This window comes from Aythya marila, assembly GCF_965140915.1.
Source record: "Aythya marila genome assembly, chromosome: 16".
NCBI lineage: Eukaryota > Metazoa > Chordata > Aves > Anseriformes > Anatidae > Aythya > Aythya marila.
The window spans coordinates 982,389-1,003,811 of record NC_139057.1 but is presented as its reverse complement, the minus strand read 5'-3'; the positions used below and the strand labels follow the sequence as shown (position 1 = coordinate 1,003,811).

The window sequence follows — 21,423 nt, the reverse complement described above, 5'->3', positions numbered from 1 at the left end:
GGGTACAAACGGAAGACAAATTTTAAAACCTTTGAAGAAATCACTGGTCATGTCAACTGGCCAGGTGCAGTGAATCTCCCTGGTCAGCCCTCCTTAAGCTGCGGGGTTTTGTTAATGTACATACGTTTTGTCCCTTCATCTTGTTCTTGAAAGCCTCACTTTCTGTGTTCTCTTGCCTCTCAACTTGACAGCAGAATGTGTTTTCCCTTGGAGACTAAAAGGATGCTGCCTTCTGTCCGTCCCTATACCTCTTTAAGGAGATTCCTGACATGTTTCAGATGCACAGTTTCACTTTGTTTTAATACCACGGGCACACACAGCTCTTCTATGCTTTGGGCACGCTGTGGATTTACAATTCCTCCTACTCCTGTTCCTAGCTCCGAAGCCAAGCTACAGAAGCTCTCACACAAAAATTTGAAAACACACACGCACAGTTAGGAATGTCCCGCAGCTCTGATTTTAATAATCCCACTTGCAAGAGGGTGTTTGTCAGAGGCCATGAATGCGCCTGTGTTCCAGCATTGCCTCTGCAGTGCTCCGCCAGCAAGGAGCAGCCCCCAGCAAGGAGCAGGAAGGGTTTAGAGCCAGAGGAGCTGCAGCTGAGGATTCAAATGTTTCCCTATGACCACTCAGTCCATCACCTGAGAGAGGCTCCAGCAACACAGGCGTTCTGGAAATCTTTGAGGCTACGGCTGACAGTGTGAGTGCCACAAGTGACACCCTGAGCACAGCACGTCCAGTGGTGTCTGCAAACAGCCCCAGCGATGGCACCACCGCCTCAGCCCTCCAGTATGCGATTGATCAGTTTCATTTCCTCAGCGGTCATGGGGTTCAGGTTAAATCCCTTCAGCTCAGCTTTACCTGTGAGAAGGTGCAGAAAATCAGGGGGTTGCTATCAAATAAATTAAGTGAGAGGAAAAGGGGCCCCAGGAGCCTCCAGACCTCGAGGTTCTGGAACCTCCTCCTGACATCTGCTCTCAGACGCTCACTGTAGGGCTCAAGAACAGGAGCATTTACCTTGAGCCTCGTAGAGACGGTTGACCTTGACACGCAGCTCCTTCCGCAGCTTGTTTATCTCCTCATCCAGATGCTCCTGATCTGAGAAAAGAGGGACAGGGGTAAGAAGGAGTGGGGGCTTTGGGGTTCGCATAGGAACAACACACAACCTGCGGGATGCTCGGTGCTGAAGCGCAGACCTGGGGGCAGGAGGGGCCCTTCCTGAGCTGCATTCCTGAACCTCCAGGTCCTACCTCAGCCCCTAATGCCCAAAAGCACCAAGCCCCTGGCAGCCTCAAGCCAAAATGTGCCCTGGGACCATGCCCAGGGCAGCGGGGTGATGGCAGTGGCCAGCCTCGGTGAGCATTTTGGGGCGCCTCCAGAACCCAGCACCGCAGGGAAGCGTCGCCCTGCTGATCTCCATCCTTATCGGGGCCTCCGTACCCTTCTGCATCATCTCCTTGGTGCGGGCCTTCGGCAGCTCGACGAACATGTTCCCGAAGCACACCATGGCTTTTCCTGCGGGGCACAGAGACACGAGAAGGGGCTCAGCACAGACCCACTGCCTCCCCCCAACAAAGCACCGCCGGGCTCCCGGTGCTCCCCACCGACACCGGGCAGGGCTCGGGACCAGGCCTCACCCTCGGGCTCCGGGTCCTTGTGCAGCGCCCGCAGGGCCTCGCGGTTTCGGTTGCGTTTCACGTCCAGGTCCACGATCTGCGGGAGGGACAGAGGAGGCCTCAGCCGGGCCTTACCGGGCCTCACCGGGCCGTACCGGGCCGTACCGGGCCGTACCTGCTGCCGTGCCGCCAGCACATCCTCAGCCAGCTCCTCCACCTCGGCCAGGTAGCGCAGGACGAAGCCCGGGTCCCTCGCCATGCCCGGCGGCCCCGCTCCCGGCCCTGCTCCCGGCCCTGCTCCCGGTCCCGGCCCTGCTCCGTCCCCGCTCCCCGCCCGGTGGAGGCCGCGGCCGCGTTCCCGAGTTCCGCGCCCGGAGGGGCCGGGCCCGCAGCGCGCCCCCGCGCGGCCGCAGCGGCACCGGGCCGCGAACGGAGCCCGGGGGCCTCAGGGCCGGGGCCTGCAGGCCGAGGGGGCCCAGGGTCACCAGGCCCGGGGTCACCAGGCCCGGGGTGCCCAGGCCCGGCACCCCCAGGCCGGGGACAGTCTCAGAATCACCTCGGTTGGCTCCGGGATCACCCGGCCCAGCCTCTGACCCAGCACTGACCAGTCCCCCACGGACCCTATCACTGAGCTCTGCATCTAAATGTCTCTTAAATACCTCCCTGGGGGTATAGAAATACCTGGAGGTGGTATTTAAATACCTGGAGGCAGTATTTAAATACCTGGAGGCGGTATTTAAATATCTCCAGGTATTTAAATATCTCCCTGGGTGTATTTAACCTCAACCGCTTCCCTGGGCAGCCCATCCCAGTGCCTCACAACCCTTTCCATAAGGAAGTTTTTCCTAATATCCAACCTAAACCTCCCCTGGCGCAACTTTAGCCCATTCCCCTTGCCCATGGGGCATATGGAAGAACAGAGCAGTGCCACCTCGCTGCAGCCTCCTTTAAGGTACCTGTGGAGTGCCATAAGGTCACCCCTGAGCCTCCTCTTCTCCAGGCTGAACACCCCCAGCTCCCTCAGCCCTCCGGGCCAGGAATCTCCAAGCCAAGCAGCTCCGGGCCAAGGGCTTCCATCGCCTCCTTCCCACCCTTCTGAGGTCCCTGCTGCTGCTGCAAGCTGAACCCGGCAGAGGGAAGGGGCCCTGCCCTGCTCAGCCTCGCCTCGAGCACTGCATGCACCACGGGGCGAGGACATCAAGCTGTTAGAAAGGGACAGGACCCGAGGGAATGGCGTGGAAGGGTCCGGCTGGGTGTCAGGGTTCTGCACCCAGAGGTGGTCAGGCACTGAACGGGCTCCCCAGGACACAGCACCGAGCTGCTGGAGTTCAAGGAACGTTTGGGCAGGGTCTGGGTTTGGGTGGTCCTGTGCAGAGCCAGGACTCCTGCTGGGTCCCTTCCAACCCGGGGTATTCGATGGTTCTGTGACCCGGTGGTCCTGAACGGAGCCCAGCCCAGCAGATCCACAGCCAGGGCTGTCCTTTGTGCTGGGAGGTGCCACTGCGGAGCCTGGATTGCTGCGGTGCTGGGCACGTGGAAATGCTGATAACAGCTGAGTGGAGCGCCAAGATCACAGCCCTGGTGGGCTGCGAGGTGGAAACGTGCTCTGAGGGATAACCCGAGGTGGGTGCGGTGGCACCCAGCACCGCAGGGCACCAGTAGGGTGGCCACAGGGCACGGGGACAGGGGCGCAAGGTGGTGGCTGGCTGGTGGTCACCACACTTTGTGCGCAAATAATCCCCGGAGGAAGATTAACCAGATTGGAAGATTACTGGCCCTAATCGCATAAGGTCATTTGTTACAGTTAACTGGAGAGATCTCAGGCTGCGGCAGCCTGTGCTAAAATAAGAAGGCTCCCAGTGAAGTGATGGAAATGAGCACTTATGCACAGCATCCTGGCCGGGATGGGAGTGATTCAGGCTTGCTTTGGATTTTTTCCTGACATCAACCAAAAGAACCAGCAGGATTGGGGCTAAATGCCAAAGCTGAAAAACACTCCCTTTGGTGGGGGCTGCCGGCTGGAGATTTCAGGGCTGGGTTGGGAGGCAGCTGCTCCCCATCCGCAGCCTCAGCGTTTGCTCCTGCAGAGTCCCTGTGCCGTGTGGGCGCTGAGGGGCACGGCACGCGTGGGGCATGGGGCAAGGACCTGCCCTGTCCCTGCAGCCTCACACTGCAGAGCGACCGGCTCCAGCTTTCTGCCTGGCACGAAGGCAGCATTTGATCCTCAGTGCTTTGATGGGATCAGAAGGCAGCCTGCCCGATTTTCGTGTGTGCTGGGAGCATGACTAGAGCTGGAGATGGATTTACCTCCCGGGGACACGCACTTCTCAGAGCAGTGACAAAAAGCTCCATGGGTAGCAGAAGCCCGATGGGGATGGGGATGGGGATGGGGATGGAGATGGAGATGGAGATGGAGATGGGGATGGGGATGGAGATGGAGATGGAGATGGAGATGGAGATGGAGATGGGGATGGGGATGGAGATGGGGATGGGAATGGGGTGATATTGGGATGGGATGGGGATGGGGATGATATTGGGACGGGATGGGGATGCTCTACCATGTCCTGGCAGCAGTGGGGGACGCTCGGTGACCATCCCTGGGGCAGGCTGTGCTGGTTGCCAGCACACACCGAAATGCAGGCAGGGTTTCACCAGGGCTGTTCGGATGCAGGGGGCACAGCTCAGCACAGGCGTGAGAGGATCTGCGGCCGAGCCTGCTGCGGCAGGAGGCACGGCAAAGCCCTGGGCACCTGGAGAACGACCCCCAGGGCAGCAGCGGCTGCAGGAGCCGTGCTCTGCGGGCCTCTCCTGAGCCAGGCTCTGAGCCAGCCACAAATCATCACGGCCTTCCTCCTCCTGGATCCGGCGCCACGGGCAAGCCGCTTGCTTGGAAGCTGGACTCAGCCTGGAGACCGGAGGCCCATTTGGATTGATTGCATGTTTATGTGCCCTCCTGGGAAACCGTGCAGCCGGAGCGAGCGGCCACCCGCCCGCTGCCACGGGCTGGTTTGCATCACTCCGTGTTTTGCTGTGCAAAGAGAAGGTTTGGGTTTCAGCGTGTTCCTTTTTTTTTTTCCCTTGCAGCACTTTTATTTATGCAGCTAGAAACCCTCCCTGCCTGCCTGCTGACAGCTGCATGGGAAGGCTTCGGGGATGTTTATAGTGTTTTTTTTTTTTTTTCTTTCTCATTTTTCCCTGTGACTGCCAGGGTCTGTTGTTAAGATAAATCAGACATCAAACCACAGCCACCGTGTTTTCAGACTTTGGGCATTCAGCTCCACTCTTGGAGGGGGCGTTTTGGGATCTGTGGAGGAAGGCAGCTCCTTTTCCCCCTGGTTTTCCCATCCCCTTGCCCTGGGGCTGTGCCCACCATCACCAGTGTCCCATCACCCAGCCAGGACAGACCCCTCGGGGCTGGGGGTGCCCAGCAGCGCTCCGATGCCCCTCATCACAGCGACTTGCAGCAGGCTCTGGCCAGTGGAGCCCTCCTTTTGGAGGAGCCCTGGTGCTGAGCAGCCCCACCGGGCTCCTTTCTTCTGGCTCCGGGATGGCAGAAGCATCCCCTCCCCCAGGCAGGCGTTTGCAGAGGGGATCTGTCAGGAGCAGCTCAAGGTTAGGCATTTCAGTCGCATTACCCATGCTAATGCATGCAGCACCGGGAGCCTCGCGGAGGGCCTGACTCTGCTCCCTCGGGCTGACGAAGCCGTCCTCCCCCAGCCCGCTGCCAGGCACCCGGACCCTCCCCAGCTTCGGGCCGATCCCCTCGCCGCTGTGCAAGGCGGATTTGGGAAGTTGGCTGCGTTTTCTGGGATAAATCAGGCTCCCCCTCGCTGCGTGCTGCGGCGTGCCCACCATAGCCCAGGCTCCATCCACACGTTTGGTTCCTCCGCCCGTGCTGGGGTGAGCCTCGGGGGCTGCACGCACTGAGTGAGTGGTGGCCTTGGGCAGGAGCTTGGTGGCTGTGTCCTTGTGGTGTCCCTGTGGTGTCACCATGTCCTTTGCTGTCCCCATGTCCCTATGTCCTCATGGTGTTTCCATGTCCCTTGGTGTCCCCGTGGTGTTCCCATGTCCATGGGGTGTCCCCATGTCCCTGTGGTGTCCCCATGTCCCTTGGTGTCCCCATGTCCCTGAGTCCCTTGGTGTCCCCTTGGTGTCCTCATATCCCTGTGGTGTCCCCATGTTCCCATGTCCCTTGGTGTCCCTGTGTCCTCGAGTCCCTTGTTGTCCCCATGTCCCCATGTCCCTGAGGTGTCCCCATGTCCTTTGGTGCCCCCACGTCCCTGTGCCCCTTGGTGTCCCCTCGGTGTCCCCATGTCCCCCTGTCCCCACATCCCCGCGCTGCTGCAGCAGCGGCACCGCACCCCCGTGCGCCCAGCCCCCCCCAGACCCTCCCCGTTCCGTGGGGCCGGCCCCGGGGGCTGGGCCGCGCTCGGGGCCGCTCCCGGTGGCACCGCGGGGGCTCGGCGGGGAACCGGGACCGGACCGGGGGTACCGGGAGGTGGGGGGGGGGAGACCCTGCCGGTACCGTACCGAGGAGAGGAGAGGAGAGGGGAAGGGAGAGACAAGGTGGGGAGCATCCCGGAGGGGGGCGGTGCCGGTGCCGGTTCCCGGTGCCGGTTCCCGGTGCCGGTAGCGGTGCGGCGGGGCTCGGGGCGAGGCCGGCGGGGGCGGGCGCTGCCGGGGCGGGCTCGTCGGTGCCGTCCTCCCCCCGGAAGTCTCCCCCGCTCCCTCCTTTCTCCTCCTCTCCCCGCAACATGGCCGCGAAATCGGACGGCGGCGGCGGCGGCGGCGGCCCGGCCGTGCGCTTGGAGAGCCCCGGGGGCGGCGGCGGAGACGGAGACGGAGACGGAGGAGGAGGAGGAGGAGGAGGAGGAGGAAGCGGAGGGGGGACCCGCAGGGCGGCGGCGGGGGTCGCGTCCCCCCCGTCGAGGCGCTACCGGCTGCGGGACGGCTGCTGGGTGCTGGGCGCGCTGCTCGTCTGCTTCGCCGACGGCGCCTCGGACCTGTGGCTGGCGGCCCACTACTACGTGCGGGGGCAGCGCTGGTGGTTCGGGCTGACGCTGCTCTTCGTGCTGCTGCCCTCGCTCGTGGTGCAGCTGCTCAGCTTCAGGTGGTTCGTCTACGACTTCGCCGCCGCCGCCGCCGCCGCCACCGGCAGCACCAAGGGCAGCGCCGGCAGCACCAAGGACAGCGCCCGCGGCCCCCGCGGCTGCTGCCGCCTCTGCGTCTGGCTGCTGCAGGGCTGCATCCACCTGCTGCAGCTGGGGCAGGTCTGGAGGTAAAAAGGGGGTGGGATGGGGTGGGAGGGGTCACTGGGTGGGGTGGGGGGTCACTGGGGTGGAGTGGGATGGGGTGGGGTGGGATGGGATAGGATGGGATGGGATGGGATGGGATGGGATGGGATGGCATGGGGCTGCATCCACCTGCTGCAGCTGGGGCAGGTCTGGAGGTAAAAGGGGTGGATTGGGGTGGGAGGGGTCACTGGGTGGGGTGGGGGGTCACTGGGGTGGAGTGGGATGGGATGGGATGGGATGGGATGGTGATGAGGGGCTGCATCCACCTGCTGCAGCTGGGAAATGTCTGGAGGTAAAAGGGGGTGAATTGGGGTGGGAGGGGTCACTGGGATGGAGTGGGATGGGATGGGATGGGATGGGATGGGATGGGATGGGATGGGATGGGATGGGATGGGATGGGATGGGATGGGATGGGGCTGCAGGGCTGCATCCACCTGCTGCAGCTGGGGTGGGTCTGGAGGTGCAGGGGTATTTGGGGTGGGGATGGGATGGGTTGGGATGGGTTGGGATGGGGCTGGGGGGCTGCATCCACCTGCTGCAGCTCAGACAGGTCTGTTGGCACGGGGGGGTCACCAGGATGGGGGAGGCTGGAGGGAGGGGCAGGGACATGGGGGGATGTGGGTGGGAGTGGGGAGGTGCAGCAGGGGCCCGGGCAGCTGGGGTGGGCATGGGATCGATCCCGTGCAGCCACAGCAGGAGGGGCAGGGGGTAGGGACCCCCCGGCAGAGCCAGGCTGGGGGTGTGGGTGGCCATGGGCACTGGGAGCCCGCAGCCCCACTGGTGGCACAGGCCCACTGACCCCCACAGCCGGATCCTGGGGTTTTGGGGTGCTCCTGGCAGCCCCGAGCACCCCTGGCTCAGAGCCTCCCCCAGGCGCGTCCCCAGGCTCCTGCTTGCAGCCGGCTGGGGGTGCAGGGGGGGTGTTTGTGCCCCAGCCTCCCCCGGGGGCTGCATCGCTGCTGCCTGCCCCTTCCCGAGCCTGAGGCTGGGCAGGGAGGGCGAGCTCTGAGCTGGGGGGGCTGGGGGGCTGCTGGCAGGACGGTTTCCCTCTGAGCACCTTCCTCCCCTGCGCCGTGCCGCTCCCTCCTCCTCCTCGGCGCTGTAACGGAGCTGGCTCCTGGGGGGGGGGGCTGGGAGGGCGCGGAGACAATGGCAAATTCCTGAAACAATGCCCCGAGCCAGCCACGCTCCCCCGGGGCCTGCCTCGCTGCTGCTGCCCCTCACGAGCTACCCGAGTACAGGGGCTGCTCTCGTCCTTCTTGCTGTCTGCACGCGCTTTTCCTGCCGCTTTGCTTGGGATGCTCCAGGGAGCACCAACTTTGTTCCACGGCGCACCGTGCCAGGGAGGCTCCTGCCCCTTCCCTCCCCTTGCACTGCCCCTCCCTGCTCCGTAATGCCCCACGGGGGCAGGATGGGTGCAAGGTTGGCCTTTGTGTGCTGGGAGAGCTGGGGAGGGAGAGGACGGGGCTCCTGGGGCCGCTGGCTGCTGAGCCCCCTGCAGCAGCCCCAGGGCCCTGCGGGTGCTTGCCGGGACCGTGCTGGGGTTGGGGTTTTGCTCCCGTTTGTGTCGGCCGTGGAGGCTCTTAAGCCAATTAAAGCGGGAACTCGGCACCGACCCTCCCGGACATGCCGGGCGCAGGCTGCAGCTGAGGCTCTTCCTAATCTCGGGATTTGGGATTTGCTCGGGTGAGCAGTTAAATGCAGTTCGCTAAACCCATTAGCGGGGTTGGATCCGCTGCAGGTGGATGTGACAGTTTAAGAAGTGCTGAATTATAACCGAATAAATACTGCATGTGCAGGGAAGGCTTTTCCCTGGCCAGGGCGCCGGGGCCCTGCTGCGCCCTTTGCCAAACACCTCCCCCTTCCCTGATTTATTTATCTGCGCGGCCCTGGCCTGGGCAGCCCCGATTCCCTCGGCAGCTCTCACCCTACAGGATCGATCGCTGCGCAGCGCCGGCCCCAGCTGCGCCCCAGGCAGGCAGGACCCCCAGCTCACATTTACAGCAGCTGCCCGGGTGCGAAGGCGAGCTGGCCACGAGCACCGACCTCGAGACCACCCCAAATTAAAGCTGCTGCGAGAATCAGCGGAAGGCAGCTGTAATCAGTGCCTTCACAACGCCCTGCCGTGGGTGCCCTCTGGAGACGTTTTGGTGGCAGGAACATGTGCTCGTGGCCGGCAGCCCCAGCGCAGGGCAGTGGGGAACTGGCCAGGGGCAGGGGGCTCCTGGTGCCAGTCCCATGGGACGGAGCCTGCTGGGGTTTGGCAGCTCAGGAGCTCCTACCCTCTCCGTTCAGGTCAGCAGCTTTTTTGCCATGTGTAGCAATACCGAGGGGAAGGGAGGTCCACAGGGACCTGGTCTCCATCGCAGGGACAACACCGGGAGCAGGCGAGGGGCTGGTCCCCGCATCGCCCCGCGGGTTGGCAGCCGGGGATGTGCGGGGAAGGAGGGACACGGGGCCCTCCTCCACGTGTTGGCGTGATGTCCGTGGCACTCGGGGCTCTCCCCGACCTGAGTTTGAGGGATGTGTGATGCGTTCGAATGGAGAGCAATCCTCTCCTTGTTTAAACCAAGGGATGACATCCCAAATTACCTTTCAGGGAAGCTGCACTCTGTATCACTCGCTCTTGGACTGCTGGCTCCCTCCGGCTCCTTCACCTGGGGGCGGTGGCTGGTGGCACTGGTTGTGCCAGGGCCCGGCTTTTCTTCCTGCACCTCTTTTCTCCCAACACTTGAGGTCTGGAGGCAGCCGCAGGGGTTGCCCAGCTGTGGGCATTTCCTGGGGCTAATTGTGGGCACCAGGTCGGTGATGAGGGGCACGGGGGTGGCCGATGGCTGGAGCTGTGCCACCGGGACCCGCGTTGTGCTGCGGGGCTGGGGGCGAGCAAACGGCGCTGCTGCCCCGCGCCCGCCCCAGCCCTCGGTGGAGATTTTTGTCAGATTGGGCTTTTTTAATACAAAGGAGGCAGTAATTAGCCCTAAGAGCTCTCTCGGTTGGTTTCTGCCTCATCATCAGTTTTTTGAAAATTAAATGATTTTTTATTTTTTTTTTTTTAAGTAATTGATTCCGTATTTCTCGTGCAGCTGCTGCAGCGCCCGGTTCGTAAAAACCTGGCGGTGCGCGCGGGGCTGAAACACAAACCCTGCCATCAAGCGCATAACAAACAAGAACCAACGTCTCGTTCTGGCAACTTGATGGGAGACGAAATCTCCTTTTAACGAGCTCTACGGAGCTGACAGCGAGGCGGTAGAATAATTGAGCCCCGCCAAAAGCGGGGGAGGCCGAGGGTCACTTGTTGAGTGCCGAGCAGCCGGGGACCGCGCACGCAGGAGACGTGCACGGTTGTGGCTCCCTGTCCTGCTGCTGCCTTCGTGCTGGTGATGGATGTGAGCCCTGGGCATCACAGGGACGGCGCTGCTGTGGGGTTTGTGTGTGTGGGGCCGTTGTGTGCTGCAGGCAGTGGGGTCACGGTGATGATGAGCCTGGTTGGTGACTGATTACAGGGAGAGGGCAGGGCTCCTGCCTCGGTGTCCTGGCTCTGCTGGGACTGTGGGACTTCGTTCCCAGGCCTGGTGCTGTTCCTCTCAGGCTGCGTCTTCCAGCCCCGCTTTTACACTAAAGCAAAGAAAAAAGCAGGGACCAGGAGCCTGCGGGGTCGCAGATCAGCACCTGGCAGCAGTTGGCACGTGGTGAAACCGGGCTGGAAGTACCAAAATCACATCGTTTGCTGACAGAAATGTCTTTGTGGGGCTGCCAGTGCTTGGAAGGTCCTTGCGAGGCTCTCGGGGAGGGATGGATGGGGCAGGTGGTGCCGGGCTCCTGGGGGCTCCACCAGCCTCGCGGGGGACATCGTGTGGGAAAGAGGCTTTGATCCTTGCCAGGGTGCTCCCCCGGCGTGGGTCTGTGCTTTTCCAGCCTCACCACGCCGGGACACGGCTCTGCTGTCCCCTGCACGCTGAGCAGGGAGGGTTTTGGTGGGACCACAGGCTGCTGGTGACACCGGTCGTGTCCCCGAGCTGCTGGTGGAGCCCAGCTTCCTTCTCCCCTGGCCTCCCTCTGTCCCCACCGCTCTGCTTGGCCACCCGAGCCCCCTCCGGTGCCGACTCACGGCACAGCCCAGCAGGACGCAGCCGCTGCTGCCCGGCGCTGGGCTCCCCTCCAGAGAGAGGAGGCTGCAGCAGGAGCCATACGGAGCAGGGCTGCAGAGAGGGGGAAGCCAGATGGGAAGCCTGAAATCAGCCCGGCTGAGCCCCAGCCTCACCGGGGCCCTCGGGCCGCCCCAGCTTCGCGTGATCCGGGCGGGAGGACGGCGGGGGCAGCCCTGCAGGGTGCTGGAGGCGATGCCCCGTGGATGCCCGGTGCCCCCTCCCTGCTGAGCAACCCTGTGGGGCCGTGGGGTGCTGCCCTCCCCTCCTGCCTGCTATGGCTTTGAGTGGGGCTGCCCGGGGCAGGAGCAGATGGCAGCGGCAGCGGGGTGGCCGGGGGGGCCGCGGTGGTGCCAGCTGATGGCCCCCACCACGTCTCCGGGCTGTGTGCCCCCCGGCCCCGCACCGGCCGCAGGAGGGGCTCAGGAGCTCGGCCCCGGGACACCCCCACAACGGGAGCAGGGCCGGCTCCTGCCTGCTCCCTGCTGATGGATGAGCCGAAAGTGCTGGGATCAGGGCTTCTCCCGGCACTCGCGGGCTAATGGAGTCGGCTGGCAGCGTTTTATGGATCTGATATAAAGGCCATCAGTTTGCGTGACAGTTTTACTAGGTTGGGAGGAAGCTTTACGGTCTGACTTCCTTTCGCTTAATCTTTCTGCTTTCGTAGCCATCCGTCTCCCCCCCCAAATCCCCCAAACCTGTGCGCGCTCGGCGGAGGTGGCTCTGCCCGGGCACGGCTGCTCGGGGACACCCCGCACGCCCGTCCCCGTGTCCCCTCCTTAGGACGAGGAGCGTTTCCCTGCGCCCTGCGGCTGCTGGAGCTGGCCCAGTGCCGCGGGAAGGGGTCCCCGGTGACTCAGCCACTGCGTGCGTCGGTGCCACGCGCGGCTCCGCTGACCCCCGGCCGCTCACCAGATGGCCGGGGCCGAGCCTACGGCCCTGCCAAGAGCCGAGGCAGCACCGGCACAGGCGGACGGGGGCTCCCCGCGGGCACCCCGCACGACCAGCTGGTCCCTCCTGCTCCCTCCTTCCTCTGCCACCGCCCGCCTGGGGCAGGGGGAGGCGGGGAGGGGGGGGGCTGGATGAAAATATCCATTTTGAGGCATAGCTGGATGTGGTTTTGGGCTGGGATAGGGGTGCCTGGAATGTTCTGGGGGGGTGAAGAGTGGGGCCACGGGATGAGGGCCCCATCTGGGGGTAGGAAACGGACCCTGCATGGGGAGAGAGGGCGCAGGGGAGCGGGGGCTTGGCACGAGGTGCCCTGCCCTGGCACCTCAGGGCCCCGTGTGGAGCCGCTGCCTCCTGGGGCAGCACGGGGACGTTTCCACGGCCTTGGATGAGAGAGGAAACATGATGTCGGAGCACGGTGGTGGCATCCCCGGGGCATGCCCGGCACAGGGGGTTGCAGGGGCCGTTCTCACGCCCCTGCCCCCCAACTCGCGCAGGTACCTCCGCACGCTGTACCTGGGGCTGCAGAGCCGGTGGCAGGCCGAGCACCGCCGGCGCCACTTCTACTGGCGGATGATGTTTGAGAGCGCGGACATCAGCATGCTGCGCCTGCTGGAGACCTTCCTGAAGAGCGCGCCCCAGCTCGTGCTGCAGCTCAGCATCATGGTGCAGCAGAACAGCATCGAGCCGCTGCAAGGTAGGGGCAGCCCCCCTCCGACACGGCCCCCACGGCTGGGGAAAAGGGCCGGAGGGGCCCGGGATGCTGCAGACCCCAGCCCCGTGTCCCCTGTGCCGCCCTCCACCCCGCTCTCACCGCCCCCTCCCCGCTCTGTGCCCGCAGGGCTCTCGGCCTCGGCCTCGCTCGTCTCCCTGGCGTGGATGATCGCCTCCTACCAGAAGGTGCTGCGGGACTCGCGGGAGGACAAGATGCCCATGTCCTACAAGGGGGCCATCGTGCAGATCCTGTGGCACCTCTTCACCATCGCCGCCCGCGCCATCGCCTTCGCCCTCTTCGCCTCCGTGTTCCAGCTCTACTTCGGCATCTTCATCGTCACCCACTGGTGCATCATGACCTTCTGGATCATCCAGGGCGAGACGGACTTCTGCATGTCCAAGTGGGAGGAGATCATCTACAACATGGTGGTGGGCATCATCTACATCTTCTGCTGGTTCAACGTCAAGGAGGGACGGAGCCGCTACCGCATGTGCATCTACTACATCATCACGCTGTCCGAGAACGCCGCCCTCACCGCCCTCTGGTTCCTCTACTACAACCGCGAGACCACGTCCGACTTCGACGCCTTAATCCTCGTCTGCGTGGTCAGCTCCAGCTTCGCCCTCGGCATCTTCTTCATGTTCATCTACTACTGCCTCTTGCACCCCAACGGCCCCATGTTCGGCCCCCACGCCGGGGGCTGCATTTTCCGGCAGCAGCCGGCACCGGCGCCGGGGTCCCCCGCGGACGCCGTCACCAGCCCCCCGCGCTCGCTGCCCCGGACTACAGGGGGGGACCGGGAAGGGGCTCCTGGGGACCGGGACAGCTGCGTGCCCGTCTTTCAGGTGCGCCCCTGCGCCCCTACACCGCCGGCCGCCCGCGCCCCGCGGACAGAGGGCCCCGTCATCCGCATAGACCTGCCCAGGAAGAAGTACCCGGCCTGGGACGCCCACTTCATCGACCGGCGCCTGCGGAAAACCATCCTGGCGCTGGAGTACGCCTCCCCCACCACCCCGCGCCTGCAGTACCGCACCGCCGGCGTTTCCCAGGAGCTCCTGGAGTACGAGACCACCGTGTAGGGCGGGCGCGGGGGCCGCCGTGGTGCCCCCCGACCCTCTCCAGCCGGGGCTGTCCCATCTCTTCGCAGCGTTTTGCCTTTCTTTTCGGTTCACCGGCGCCGAGGGGTGACCGCGCCGAGCGCCCCGCGGGCAGGGGCCGGTGAGGTCCCTTGGTGCTATCCCCCCCTCCTCCTTCCCCACGCCGCCCTCCTGTGACCCCGCTCCTCATCCCACCCGGCTCTGCGCCGGGGGCTTGTCCTTGCCAAAATACCTCACCTGTGCCTGAGCCCCGCAGCGCCCGGCTCCCGGCCGGGCTGGCCAGGTCGGCGGCGCAGGGTGGGGACCGTGGGGCACCCCAGGGCTCGGAGGGTGGTGGGAGCCCCGCTCCGGTGAGGGGCTTTGGGCACGGCGGGGCATGGTGCAGGGGATATGCAGGGGACACGGGCGGTGGGATGGGGGTGTGGGGATGCTGGAGAGGGGCTGTACCGGGGTGTGGGGGGCTCCTGTCACCCCCAGGGAGCAGGTGGCGGTGGGGAGCGAGCAGGGGACAGCTGGGTCTGGCCACCCCCCGATGTCCCCTACTTCCCCGAGCCCCCCAGACCCAGGGGTCTCCCTTCATCTCAGCCCTTGGTTCCCCCCGCTGTGGGCTCTGGCTGTGCCTGCGCCCCAGGAGCCCCCCGCTCCATGTGGGACGCAGCCCCCAGCCCTGAGCCAGGCCCCCGATGCCAGCCGGGTGCTGTGGGGGGGGGGGGGGGGTGGCTGCACCCCTCCGTCCCCTCCAACCCTCCTGGGAACCGCTTCATCGCATCGTGTTTGTTTTCACCTGGTAGGTGACATTTGTGTGACATTTTCTACCTCCGCTGACGCTGGTGGGGCAGGGCCTGGCTGGCACCGGGGGGGGGGGGGGACACATTGAAAGGTGGTGGCATCGCTCCCGGGGGGGCTCCCCAAGGCCGGATTCACCCCCAGCCATTCTCTCCCCCCTTTCCAAGCCAGGAGCATTTCCATCCACACCCCCGTCAGCATCAGCCCCCCCCAGCTCCGAGGTGTGCACCCGAGCCAGGATCCTGCCCCCCATGCCCCCGGTGCCCCCCAGCCCCTGCAGAGGAGCGGGGCTGCCCCGGGCTTTGGCTCTGAATGTGTGCCCTGCTCCCGTGGGGAGCCCAAAGGGCTGTGCTGAATGTACCCCCCCGTCCCCCCCCGTGTCCGTGTGTCCGTCCTCTGTGTTTGCAGCTGGGTCTGTAGGGCAGAGCTCCCGGCATCCCCGGGCCGTGCACCGCTCGCAGCACGCGCAGAGCCCCCCGGCACGCACCCACAGCCCCCCCCGGTGCCTTCCTCCAGCCCCGGTGCCCCCCCAGGTCCCCGAGCTGTGCTGGTCCCACGGTGCTGAGCTGTCCCGCTGTGCCCCTGTGGCCGGGCTGCAGCGGGGTCCCCAAGGTGCTGTGGGGTCCCCAAGGTGCTGTGGGGTCCCCAAGGCGCAGCGGGGTGCGTGGTGCCGCCGGTGCCCCCTTGCTTTTGTTTCCCATTTCTCCGTAGCTCGGAGGCCCCCGGGTGACTGCGGGCTGGGATGGGCCGGGCTGGGGGGTCACTGGTGCTAACTGGTGCTAACTGCAAGCCTCGGAAATCCTTTCGGAGGAGGTCACGGAGCAGCGCTGGGTCTGGGCAGCGGGCTGCCCCCCCCCCCCCGGGACCCGCACTCCTCCTCTCCCACCAGTAAAGGGCAAAAAAATCCCCCATCCAGCTGGGCTCTCAGCAGAGGAGGCTTCTGTTATCCTCAGGGAAGCGCTAAGGGAAGATGGGACCCTGGGGGGGATTTTTGGGGTGCGGGGGCAGCCAGGAGCCCCACGGCCCTGGGAGCCCTCGAGCGGTGCCGTGCCAGTTCCTGCACCCCCTGCCCGTGCCCCCAAGGGTTCGGAGCCACGCAGCCCGGGGTGATCTGCGCCCCCCCACCCCGTGTGCTCGTTCCCTGGGGGGGTCGCGGGTCGGAGGGACATTTTTCTATGCACTCAAGCCACGGTCCCCTCAGCCCCGGGCTGCTCCCGTGTTGGGGTCAGGGCAGCGGCTGCAGGAGCTCCCCCCGCACCGTGCTCGCAGCCCCCATGCCCCGAGCCAACGGGGATGAACAGACAACACCGGGGGGGGGCTGCTGGTGGTGCTGGTGGTGGTGCCAAGCCATCAGCACCCCCTGGCAAGGGGGCACCGAGGGGGCTCAACCCAGGGCTGAGCTGGGCCCTGTGGGGTGGGGGCAGCTCCGGGGCTGCTCCGGCTCCCTTTGGGGAAGGGGGGTCCTGGTCCCGGGGGGGGGGTGGGCAGCGTGGGGCAGGCAGCGGGGCCGCCCCAGGGTTCAGGGTTCAGGGAATGGGATGGGGACGTGGTTTGGACCGGGGCTGAGCTCTGCTGCTCTTGGCCGGGGGTGTTTTCTCCCCGGAGGGGGCTGCTGGGGGCTGCGTCCCTGCGGGTCTCAGCCACGTCCCCACGGTGCTCGGGACCGGGAGCCCGGCCGTCACGTACTGTAAATACTCTGTGTGCCACCTTCCTCTCCGGGACCCTCGGCGCGGGCAGGGAGGGAGGGGGGGGGGTGAGCAGGAGACCGGGGTCTGCCCGAGACTTTTTTGTATACCACAAACTTTTTGTATATTTTTAATTTTGCTGCAACATGAGATATTAAATTCATTTCAATAAGCCCTGCCTGCCCGAGCTTTTCCTTGCTGGTGCCCACCGGTGGCTCTGGGCTCTGCGTGGCCGTGCCGGGGTGCTGGGGGGCTCTGCCCAGCCGTATTGGGGTGCTGGGGGGCTCCGTCCTGGGGTGCTGGGGACATCAGGGATGGGGCAGGATGGCTGTGGAGGTCCAGGGCCCCCGGCAGGGAAGGGGTGCGCGGGCAGGATGCGGTGTGCTGCCGGGGAGGAAACTGCTGGACACGGCCCCAGCCCAGCTCTCCCAGGCCAAATTCCTCCCTGCTGGAGGCCCTGGTCCCCATCCAGCCCCCAGACCCACGGGGGAGCCTCAAACCCCATGGGCAGCTGTGGGGTTGGGGAGTTTTAGGGGCTGCTGCATGGCTCCAGCTGGAGCCTTTTCCCCGTGGCAGGGCCGCTCGCGGGCAGGGCAGGGGCAGCGAGGGGCAGGGAGCCCCCCGGTGAGGCCATGGAGAGGGGGCTGATGTGGGGCCATGGGGCAGCGAGGGGCTGGGGCTGCTCTGCTCCTGGTCCCAAGGCACCCCCAGCCCCACTCCTGGTCCCAACCCAGTCCTACCCCTGTCCCAGTACCAGCGCCAGTCCCAGTGCCAGTCTCGCCCCAGTTCCACCGCAGTCCCAGTCCCAGTCTGAGCCCAATCCCAGTCCCAGTCCCTTCCCAGTCCCGTCCCAGTCCAGCCCAGCCCAGCCCAGCACCCCCGGCGGGGCAGGAACTCACATCAGAGCCGTCCTGGTGGAGTTTCCGACACAGGAAAACAACAAAGGCGTTGGACGGGGAGGACGGCGGCAGCGCCATGGACTGCGAGGCCAAGAGGGGGAAGAAGGTGAGCACATTTCGGGGGCTGCGGGGCGGCCAGGAGCAGCCCCACAGCGCTCGTGGTGCCTGGGGCGAGGGGTGGGAGATTTGGGGGGGTCCCCACCTGCTGTCCCCTGGGGCCGAGCCCCCGGGCAGCGCAGATTTGGGGACCCCAGCCAGGAGGAGCCGTGCGGTGCCGGGGCTGGGTGTCCCCCCCCCCCCGTGGTGACGTGCCCCCCAAACCCCGCTGTCCCTGGCAGGGCTTCGTGTCGCCCATCAAGCGGCTGGTTTTCCCCAAGGCGGCTCGCAAGCCGGCTCTCCGCAGCAGCGTCTACCGGCGGCCGCTGCACTCGGTGCCCCTCTACCCCCCCGACTACCTGATAGACCCCCAGATCCTGCTGCACGACTACGTGGAGAAGGAGGTGAAGGTAACGGGGCTGGGGGGGCCCCCAGGGACATCAGCAGCCCCATTTGCCGTGCGGGAGGCCCCCACACATGGATGTTGGCACGGTTCTGGCCCCCTCCTGTCCTGGATAAACCCCCGAGGAGAAAAGGGGAGCAGGTTGGGGTGGGGGCAGGCTCCCCACCACCCCTCCCCAGGGAGGTGCAGGCTGTGGCGGTGGGAGGACGCAAAGCCCCAGCCCCAGTGCCCCTTAGGGCTGGCCTTCCACCCACAGGGCTCCCCCCTTGCCCTCCCCAAAACCCTTTGGGGGCTTTGCCCCCCCCCCCCCCAGTTTTTAGGGCACCTGACCTGGGTGACAGCATCCCTGAACCCCTCCAGCCGGGACGAGGTGCTGCAGCTGCTGGACACCGCCAGGGTAAGAGGGCGCCCGGCACCCCACGGGGACGTCCCACCAGTGCCACCAGTGCCCCCCCCCGACCCCGTACTCGCTCTCTGCCCCACAGCAGCTGAAGGAGCTGCCCCTGCAGACGACGCCGGAGCAGGACAGCATCCTCAGCCTGTCTGCCCGCTGCCTCCTGCTCACCTGGCGCGACGACGAGGAGCTGATCCTGCGCATCCCCACGCACGAGATCGCCGCAGCCTCCTACCTGCGCGACGACGCCCTGCACCTCCTCATCCTCAAAACGGGTGCGGGCGCCCTGCCGGGGTCCCAGCGCGACGCGGCTGACCCCAAGCACCCCGTGTGTGCCCCACCTCGGGGTGGGAGCCGTGCTCCCAGCACCAGCTGCATTTCATGGTGGTGGGAAATGATGATGGAAGTGCCCCCCCGTGTGCATCCAGATGGGGCGCAGGGGCTCCAGTGCTGTGATCACCAACCCTGGGCTCAGCCACCAGCCTCAGCTGTGCCCTAATCCCCCTTCTCCCACCCCACCACAGCCCCCACCACCCAGCCCCACCGCCCCCAGCTCGCTGGGCCTCCCCTATCCCCCCACCACCCCCAGCCCCTCTGCTTCCCACCTGGATGGACTCCAGGGCCAAACCGGGAGCCGGGTGCGTTGGGGATCACAGCCCCCACCCTGACACCCCGTCCCCCCCTCGCTGCCCCCAGGCCTGGGAGTGGACCCGGTCCCTGCCGGAGCGCACCCCGAAGCGACCCCGGTCGGCGTGCCGGAGGCAGCCCCGGCCGAGAAGCGTCCGGGGGGCGCGTGGCCAGAACCGGGGCGTCTGGGGGGCCCGATGGAGCGGCGGCACACCATCTGCAGCCTGGACTGGCGGGCGGCACGGGGCGGGCAGGAGGGCCGGCAGGGCGGCAGCCTGGAGCGGCGGCGGGGCGGCAGCTGGGAGCGGAGGCAGCGCGGGCGACCCTCGGGGAGCTGGGAGCGGCGGCAGCCCTGCGGAGGCAGCTGGGAGCGGCGCCGAGCCGGCACGGCCGGAGGCAGCTGGGAGCGCGGCACCGGTTTCGGCAGCTGGGAGCGGCGGCACGCCGGCAGCAACCCCCTGGACCCCCAGGAGCCCTGCCCTGATGCCTACTCCAACCTCGTCATCCTCGCCGTGCCCAACAGGGTGAGCGGCCCCGGCATGCGCCCACCCTTCTGGCATGCGCCCACCCCCCCTGGCATGCGCCCACCACCACCGGCACGTGCCCACCCTCTCTTCTTCCCCCCTTCATCCCCTGCAGGATGCCGCCGAGGAGTCCTGCGCGCTCATCTGCCAGGTTTTCCAGATCATCTACGGGGACCAGAGCATCGAGTGCGTGGATCGTGCCGGGTACCACTACACCTCCACGCCCACGCGGCCCTGGCTCTCCAGCAGGAGTGAGTGGCTGGGGGGGGGTGCGGGATGCTGAGTGGGACTGCACGGGGCTGGGGGGCTTGGGTACAGCGCGGGGGGGACCTGCCCTGGTTCTCAGAGCTGGGCTCTCCCTCCCCAGGTGAGAGCTGCCGCACGGACGGGACGTACGGCTACGACGCCGACTTCAGCTGCTGCAGCTCCTTGTGAGTCCGGCCTCCCCTGGGTGCCCCCATGCTGGGTGCCCGTCCCGGCTGCAGACCCCCAAGCCCAGCCCGATGGACCTGCTGACCCCCCCCACACCCCTCTCCTCCCGCAGCAATGGCTCCGAGACGTTCGAGGCGTATTACAGCGGGGCCTCCTCGCCCTCCTTCCACCAGTCCCACCACAGCCTGGCCACCGCCTGCAGCGGCAGCGACCAGAGCAGCGCGGGGCTGGAGCAGCTGCAGGACTACATGGTGACGGTGAGGGTGCAGGGGGGGCCCCGCTCCTCTCCGGGTGCCGGGGAGCAGCCAGCTGGGTGCGGGGTGGTGAGGTCGGGGCCGTGCACTGTCCCCAGCCCTGAGCTGTCCCCGTGTCCCCGCAGCTGCGCAACAAGCTGTCACCCCAGGAGATCCAGCAGTTCGCCCTGATGCTCCGCGAGTACCGGCTGGGCACGCCGGTGCAGGAGTACTGCGCCGACCTCCTGCGCCTCTATGGGGACCGGAGGAAGTTTCTGCTCCTGGGTGAGTGCAGGGGCGCCCGCCCCAGCTGCTGGGGTGTCCGAGCAGCCCCAGCGATGGGTCACCGCGTCATGTTGGCCATGTCCGGGTGTCTTTTTGGGGATGGGGAGCTGGGTCCTGGGTGTGTGCTGGCACCCCCCGGGCACGGTCACCCCGAGCCTCACGGCGCCTGCTGCAGGAATGAGGCCCTTCATCCCCGACCAAGACATCGGGTACTTCGAGACCTTCCTGGAGAGCATCGGCATCCGCGAGGGCGGCATCCTCACCGACAGCTTCGGCCGCATCAAGCGCAGCATGAGCAACACGTCGGCCTCGGCCGTGCGGAGCTACGACAGCTGGTCCCTGCGCTCCGAGTCCGAGTCCTTCAACCGCATGATCACCGACATCACCCACGACATCGAGGCGCTGGCGCGGGACGAAGAGGAGGAGGAGGAGGAGGAGGAAGAGGACAACTATCTGTGAGGGGCTGCTGAAGCCCCACGCCTGGCATTGTCCCCACTTTGTCCCCACGGGAGGGGACGAGGCTCCGCGCTGCCCTGGCAGCTCTCGGCTGTGCTGGTGGTGAATCAGGGCAGCCCCCCCAGCAGCGCCCCGTGCTGTAATTTTTGCAGATCGCAATTAAACGCCCAGGATGGGAGCAGCCACCGTCCTGCTGTCCCGGGGCAGCGCCTCTGGGGGCCCCCCCGGCAGGACCGGGATGGGGCAGGGGGAAAAAAGGGCCAGCAGCAGGGGCCGTGCTGCCCGCAGAGCTGTCCCCAAAAAGCGCTGTACCCAAATCCTGGACGGCGGGGACAGCTCGGTGCCACGGGGGGAGCCCCGGGAGCCTCACGGCCCCTGGCTGCCGTCGCCCCCAGCCCACTCGGGGGCGCTCGGGGCGCGGGAGCCCAGCAGGGGCCGCGCCCCGGGGACACCGGGGACACCGGGGACACCGGGGCCGGGAGAGGAGCGGCACGGCCCGGGGGGGCGCACCGGGTGTCCCCGTCCCTAATCCACGGGGGCGCAGCGCGGGGGTCGCGCTCCGGTCGCCTGCACCCGGGAGGGGCGGGGGCGTTACCGGGAGGGGCGTGGCCTCACCGGGAGGGGCGGGGCCTCGACGGGGCGGGGCGCGGCGCGCACCCGAGCTGAGCGCGGCGGCGGCGGCAGCCCCGGCTCCGGGAGCGGGACCGGGAACGAGACCGGGAGCGGGACCGGGAGCAGGACGGGCCCCGGGACGTGCCCCGGGACGGCGACCGAGGTCAGAGCGGAGC

At 66.4% G+C, this 21,423-nt stretch overlaps 3 protein-coding genes and 1 long non-coding RNA gene across 5 annotated transcripts; 2 read left to right on the top strand and 2 right to left on the bottom strand.

Moving 5' to 3' along the window:
* Positions 1–3: 3 nt before the first annotated feature.
* On the bottom strand, positions 4–1,968 carry PDRG1 (p53 and DNA damage regulated 1). Its single transcript, XM_082773656.1, has 5 exons — positions 1,792–1,968; positions 1,638–1,713; positions 1,441–1,515; positions 1,018–1,098; positions 4–861 (listed from the first exon to the last, which is right to left on the bottom strand). Exons 1-5 carry the CDS (start codon positions 1,873–1,875, stop codon positions 779–781), a joined length of 399 nt encoding a protein of 132 aa, XP_082629782.1. The 5' UTR covers positions 1,876–1,968; the 3' UTR covers positions 4–778.
* A 4,402-nt stretch (positions 1,969–6,370) lies between these two features.
* On the top strand, positions 6,371–13,797 carry XKR7 (XK related 7; the record flags this gene model as incomplete). The annotated part of the gene is made up of 3 exons (XM_082773363.1): positions 6,371–6,894; positions 12,501–12,700; positions 12,845–13,797. The coding sequence occupies 3 exons, from the start codon at positions 6,371–6,373 to the stop codon at positions 13,795–13,797; spliced, it is 1,677 nt and encodes a 558-aa protein (XP_082629489.1).
* Positions 13,798–16,619: 2,822 nt separating this feature from the next.
* LOC309884207 lies at positions 16,620–17,406 on the bottom strand. Its single transcript, XR_014318575.1, has 3 exons — positions 17,388–17,406; positions 17,186–17,266; positions 16,620–16,670 (listed from the first exon to the last, which is right to left on the bottom strand). It is a non-coding gene; the product is annotated as an uncharacterized lncRNA (long non-coding RNA).
* CCM2L (CCM2 like scaffold protein) lies at positions 17,192–20,800 on the top strand. 2 transcript variants are annotated; one of them, XM_082772946.1, is made up of 10 exons: positions 17,192–17,291; positions 17,524–17,691; positions 17,998–18,081; positions 18,170–18,353; positions 18,775–19,229; positions 19,345–19,480; positions 19,597–19,660; positions 19,774–19,918; positions 20,041–20,179; positions 20,355–20,800. In XM_082772946.1, exons 1-10 carry the CDS (start codon positions 17,262–17,264, stop codon positions 20,636–20,638), a joined length of 1,689 nt encoding a protein of 562 aa, XP_082629072.1. In that variant the 5' UTR covers positions 17,192–17,261; the 3' UTR covers positions 20,639–20,800. The 2 variants fall into 2 exon arrangements, with proteins under 2 accessions (XP_082629072.1, XP_082629073.1); XM_082772947.1 differs by lacking the exon at positions 17,998–18,081.
* The last annotated feature ends 623 nt before the right edge of the window (positions 20,801–21,423 follow it).

Coding starts and splice junctions, on each gene's coding strand:
- PDRG1 (XM_082773656.1), bottom strand. CDS start 1,875: ATGGCGAGGGACCCGGGCTTCGTCCTGCGCTACCTGGCCGAGGTGGAG. Junction 1,516..1,637: donor CAAGGACCCGGAGCCCGAGG/GTGAGGCCTGGT, acceptor TGTGCCCCGCAG/GAAAAGCCATGGTGTGCTTC. Junction 1,099..1,440: donor CAAGGAGATGATGCAGAAGG/GTACGGAGGCCC, acceptor CTCTTTTCTCAG/ATCAGGAGCATCTGGATGAG.
- CCM2L (XM_082772946.1), top strand. CDS start 17,262: ATGGACTGCGAGGCCAAGAGGGGGAAGAAG. Junction 18,354..18,774: donor CCTCCTCATCCTCAAAACGG/GTGCGGGCGCCC, acceptor CGCTGCCCCCAG/GCCTGGGAGTGGACCCGGTC. Junction 19,481..19,596: donor GCCCTGGCTCTCCAGCAGGA/GTGAGTGGCTGG, acceptor CTCCCTCCCCAG/GTGAGAGCTGCCGCACGGAC.